This window comes from Camelina sativa, chromosome 18 (genome assembly GCF_000633955.1).
Source record: "Camelina sativa cultivar DH55 chromosome 18, Cs, whole genome shotgun sequence".
NCBI classification, from domain to species: Eukaryota; Viridiplantae; Streptophyta; class Magnoliopsida; order Brassicales; family Brassicaceae; genus Camelina; species Camelina sativa.
In genome coordinates this window covers 6,527,885-6,533,926 of record NC_025702.1, presented here as the reverse complement: position 1 = coordinate 6,533,926, position 6,042 = coordinate 6,527,885, and the positions used below count along the sequence as shown (strand labels likewise).

The 6,042-nt window shown below is 27.4% G+C and overlaps 2 protein-coding genes and 1 pseudogene across 2 annotated transcripts; all 3 read left to right on the top strand.

The window, feature by feature from the left end:
- Window positions 792-1,188, top strand: LOC104763189. Its single transcript, XM_010486597.1, has one exon. It carries the CDS (start codon window positions 841-843, stop codon window positions 1,186-1,188), a length of 348 nt encoding a protein of 115 aa, XP_010484899.1. The 5' UTR covers window positions 792-840.
- Window positions 2,624-3,026, top strand: LOC109130586. The gene has a single exon (XM_019240285.1). The coding sequence runs from the start codon at window positions 2,679-2,681 to the stop codon at window positions 3,024-3,026; it is 348 nt and encodes a 115-aa protein (XP_019095830.1). The 5' UTR covers window positions 2,624-2,678.
- Window positions 4,491-4,825, top strand: LOC104763187 (annotated as a pseudogene).

Here is a 6,042-nt window from a genome sequence, read left to right as displayed (position 1 = left end):
TTGACATCATTGGGGAAAATTGTAGAGACATACTTATTCTGTTAGATGCAAAGGATTGTCAAGTCGATCCTTAATCTTTTTTTTCAATGATACTCAATATCAGCTTAAAACGAGCGAATTGGAATGGAAAACGTTAACATAGGTTATGAATTTATGAAAAATTTCTTTTTGTAATTATTAATTATCGACCTATAATATTTTCATTTTTACAAACTTATCAATAAGGTTACAACCTTTTTATTTATGTAAAAAATGATGTTGCACATTTTATAAATACAACTTTAGTGAATCTCAGATTTTTTTTTGAATTTTTTTATATTGAAATGTTGTAATAGAAACATACTAGTGGCATTTCTTTGTCATTTAGATAAGAACTTTATTAGTTTGACTTAGAGTTTTTATACATTAAAAATAAAATCTATTTGTATGTCAAAATACCAAAAAATAGTTTGATATATTTAATACTTTATATATTTCAGTTAGTTATAATCTCATATTCAAAAATTTGGCTTAGTATTTTGATGATTTAAAACAAAATTACAATGTTCTCCATTTAAACAAGATATCTTTACTTGTATTAAATTTGTCATTATAATTTTATAAACAATAATTTAAAAGGGAAATTTAAACGCTCATAACGTATTTATTTGTCAAGTAAATAAACTCTTTCTCATTATTTTTTTTTTAGTTTTGTAGTATGTTATGATAGTTACGTTGGGTTTTCAATTACATATAAATAACTAATGTAGCTTTGTGTCTATAATATCATATACAAAACACACATCCTTACATTCTTTTCATATAAAAATAATAGTCGGTAAATTTCACGTATAAGTACATATGGCTAAATTTACCTCTCAGGTTGCTATGCTATTCATTGTTGTAGCCTTGGTTTGCGCCTTTGTTCCTGTATTTTCGGTCGACGAATCTGAAGCAAAATCGTTATGGGATACTTGTCTTGTTAAAATCTCTCCTCACTGTGCCTTGAATATAGTTGTCGTTGTTTTTGGAAATGCACCCTTCAATGATTCTTGCTGCCACGATCTTGTTCAAGAAGGAAAACTGTGTCACGATACTCTCATTAAATATATTGCTGACAGACCAGCCCTAATTGCCCGTGAAACACTATATTTGAAGAAGAGGGACGACATGTGGAATCATTGCGTTGCAATCTCGAAAACTGTTTAAATTATTTTGATGTAAAACTTCATACTTTTGTTGTAACATTTGCTTTATCCGAAATATCCATTTCAGTACTTTTACAAAAAATAAAGCAAAGTAAATCTCTTTGAGGATAAATAACACAACTTTGTATTTCTAACAAAACAAAAAAAAACAAAATTATCTCATATGAATTTTAATCCGTAATCCAGATATTAATAGGACATATATATTTTTTTTGACTGAATTCAGTATTTATATATATATATATATATATAAATATATTAAATTTACAACAACTGTATAATCCTAACAAGTTTTCTACTATTTGTTCTAAATAATGACATATTATTTCGATCAATCTCAAAAGATAGGTCTAAATAATGATATATTATTTGGTCAATATCAAGAGATAGGTAAATATATATATTTTTTTTATCTTTATGCTTGGCTCCAATTCCTCAAATAATAATATTAGAAGAATTACAAAAATTGATTAGCAAAGCGTAAAAAATTTCAATTTTAATTTCGAAACTGAAACAGGAACATAAAGAGGTTTGGAACATTCGAATAAACTGTAGATTAAATCATGTAAAAACGATATTATATATTAGTATTATAACCATAGATTACTAGGGCTAAAATTTGATTAGAGTCCTTACCCACAAGTGGATTAGGTTGACAATGAAAATATAGTCCACATAACCATTAACCTCACTTGCATGGCATAATTTATATATCTATGTTTTTTTGTTTCTTAATTTGATTATCAAATTTTCTTTCTATTCTCTTTAATGAGGGATCCTTTAAACATTTTTATACATCTATATTCAGGAAATATTTTCTCTAATTTACGAAAAATTCCTTTTTGTAATTATTAGTTATCGGCTATAATATTTTCAGTTTTTACAAACTTATCAATAACGTTACAACCTTTTTATTTATGTAAAAAAAGATGTTGCACATTTTATATATACAGCTTTAGTGAATCTCAGATTTTTTATATATATATTGAAATAGTGTAATAGAAACATACTAGTAGCATTTCTTTGTCATTTAGATAAGTACTTTATTAGTTTGACTTAGAGTTTTTATACATTAAAAATAAAATCTATTTGTATGTCAAAATACCAAAAACTAGGTTGATATATTTCAGTTAGTTAGAATCTCATATTCAAAAATTTGGCTTAGAATTTTGATGATTTAAAACAAAATTATAACATTCTCCATTTAAACAAGATATCTTTACTTGTATTAAATTTGTCATTATAATTTCAAAAAAAATAATTCAAAAGAGAAATTTAAACGCTCATAGTGTATTTATTTATCAAGAAAATAAACTCTTTCTCATTAATTTTTTTCAGTTTTGTAGTATGTTATGATAGTTACGTCGGGTTTTCAATTACATATAAATAGCTTATGTAGCTTTGTGTATATAATATCAAATACAAAACACACATCCTTACATTCTTTTCATATAAGAAATAATAGTCGGTAAATTTCACGTATATGCTCATATGGCTAAATTTACCTCTCAGGTTGCTATGCCATTCATTTTTGTAGCTGTGGTTTGCGCCTTTGTTCCTGTATTTTCGGTCAACGAATCTGAAGCAAAATCATTATGGGATACTTGTCTTGTCAAAATCTCTCCTCACTGTGCCTTGAATATAGTCGCCGTTGTTTTTGGAAATGCAACCATCAATGATTCTTGCTGCCACGATCTTGTTCAAGAAGGAAAAGTGTGTCAAGATACTCTCATTAGATATATTGCTGATAGACCAACCTTATTTGCCCGTGAAACACTATATTTGAAGAAGAGGGACGACATGTGGAATCATTGCATTGCAATCTCGAAAACTGCTTAAATTATTTTGATTTAAAATTTGATACTTTTGTTGTAACATTTGCTTTATCTGAAATATCCATTTCAGTATTTTAACAAAAAATAAAGCAAAGTAAATCTCTTTGATGATAAATAACACAACTTTGTATTTCTAACAAAACAAAAAAGATAAAATTATCTCATATGAATTTTAATCTGTAATCCAGATACTAATAGGACATATTTTTTTTTTTTGCTGAATTCAATTTTTATATATATATAAATATTAAATTTGCAACAACTGTATAATCCTAACAAGTATTCTACAATTTATTCTAAATAATGACATATTATTTCGATCAATCTCAAAAGATAGGTCTAAATAATGATATATTATTTGGTCAATCTCAAGAGATAGGTAAATATATAATTTTTTTATCTTTATGCTTGGCTCCAATTCCTCAAATAAAAATATTAGAAGAATTACAAAATTGATTAGCAAAGCGTAAAAAATTTCAATTTTAATTTCGAACATAAAGAGGTTTGGAACATTCGAATAAACTATAGATTAAATCATGTAAAAATGATATTTATATATTAGTATTTTAACCATAGATTACTAGGGATAAAATTTGATTAGAGTCCTTACCCACAAGTGGATTAGGTTGACAATGAAAATATAGTCCACATAACCATTAACCTCACTCGCATGACATAATTTATATATCTATGTTTTTTTATTTCTTAATTTGATTATCAAATTTTCTTTCTATTCTCTTTAATGAGGGACCCTTTAAACAGTTTTAGACATCTATTTTAAGGAAATATTTTCTCTAATTTAAGAAAAATTCCTTTTTGTAATTATTAGTTATCGACCTATAATATTTTTATTTTTTACAAACTTATCAATAAGGTTACAACCTTTTTATTTATGTAAAAAAAGATGTTGCACATTTTATATATACAGCTTTAGTGAATCTCAGATTTTTTTTTTATATATATTGAAATACTGTAATAGAAACATACTAGTGGCATTTCTTTGTCATTTAGATAAGTACTTTATTAGTTTGACTTAGAGTTTTTATACATTAAAAATAAAATCTATTTGTATGTCAAAATACCAAAAACTAGGTTGATATATTTCAGTTAGTTATAATCTCATATTCAAAAATTTGGCTGAGAATTTTGAGGATTTAAAACAAAATTACAACGTTTTCCATTTAAACAAGATATCTTTACTTGTATTAAATTTGTCATTATAATTTTATAAACAATAATTTAAAAGAGAAATTTAAACGCTCATAGTGTATTTATTTGTCAAGTAAATAAACACTTTCTCATTAATTTTTTTTAGTTTTGTAGTATGTTATGATAGTTAAGTTGGGTTTTCAATTACATATAAATAACTAATGTAGCTTTGTGTCTATAATATCATATACAAAACACACATCCTTACATTCTTTTCATATAAGAAATAATAGTTGGTAAATTTCACGTATAACCACATATGGCTCAGGTTGCTATGCTATTCAATGTTGTAGCCTTGTTTTGCGCCTTTGTTCCTGTATTTTCGGTCGACGAATCTGAAGCAAAATCGTTATGGGACACTTGTCTTGTTAAATCTCTCCTCACTGTGCCTTGAATATAGTCGCCATTGTTTTTGGAAATGCAACCATCAATGATTCTTGCTGCCACGATCTTGTTCAAGAAGGAAAATTGTGTCATGATACTCTCATTATATATATTGCTGACAGACCAGCCTTAATTTCCCGTGAAACACTATATTTGAACAAGAGGGACGACATGTGGAATCATTGCGTTGCAATCTCGAAAATTGCTTAAATTATTTTGATTTAAAACTTGATACTTTTTTTTGTAACATTTACTTTATCCGAAATATCCATTTCAGTACTTTTACCAAAAATAAAGCATAGTAAATCTCTTTGAGGATACATAACACAACTTTGTATTTCTAACAAAACAAAAAAAAACAAAATTATCTCATATGAATTTTAATCCGTAATCCAGATATTAATAGGACATATATTTTTTTTTGACTGAATTCAGTATTTATATATATATATATAAATATATTAAATTTACAACAACTGTATAATCCTAACAAGTTTTCTACTATTTATTCTAAATAATGACATAATATTTCGATCAATCTCAAAAGATAGGTCTAAATAATTGATGTGTCTGTATTTTATAGGTTTTTTTCCATAGTTTTTAGGTTTGTTTTGAGTCTTTTATTGAGTCAAAGTGTGCTTTTAGAGTCTTTTTAGTATTTTATGAGTTTGTACATGTTCTAGGTTGCTTTTGAAGGAAACTGAATGTTTTGGGGATGAAAACCAGCATCTGGAGCCATTTTGGTGAAGACCGTTCGGACTAGCAAGCAGATGAAGCAAACACAGAAAAAACATCCTGGATCAGCTGATCCACATTTTGGATCGACCGATCCCGTACCCGAAGCAACTTTTCTTTTTTCGTTTTAAACCGACTTTTAGGGTTTTATTTTAGTATTTAAGCACGAGGCTCGACCTCTAGAAAGACAACTTTTATTCTACGCCGCTTTTGAGTACTTGTAAGCTGGGGGAGAAGATCTCTAATCCTTTGTATCTCTTTGGAGAAGATTTCTGAACCCTTTTTACTTCTCTTTGCAATTCAATTATGATTTCTTCATCCTTGTTTTGCTGTTCTTCTATTTATATGTCTGAGTAGTTCTACTATTGGGTTTCGGGTTTCAAAAGGGGGTTTATGATTCTCTAAATTTAGGTTTGTTAGATTTGGGATTGATCTTATTGTTCTTCATCTATATTTGTTCTTATTGCTTAAGCTAGACTGATCACCTAGATTAAGATCTTAGGTTAAACTCATTGTGGCACCAAAAGTGTTGTTGAGTTACTTGAAAGAAACATAGGTGAGCAAGGTGGACCTTAGCCAACGGAATTTCAAGTTGAGGCACCTTGTGAACAAATCAGACTTGAACTTTAACGCTTGCTTGTTTAGTTAGATGATGTTCATATATTTTACCTTGTTTTCCCTTAGTTTATTCA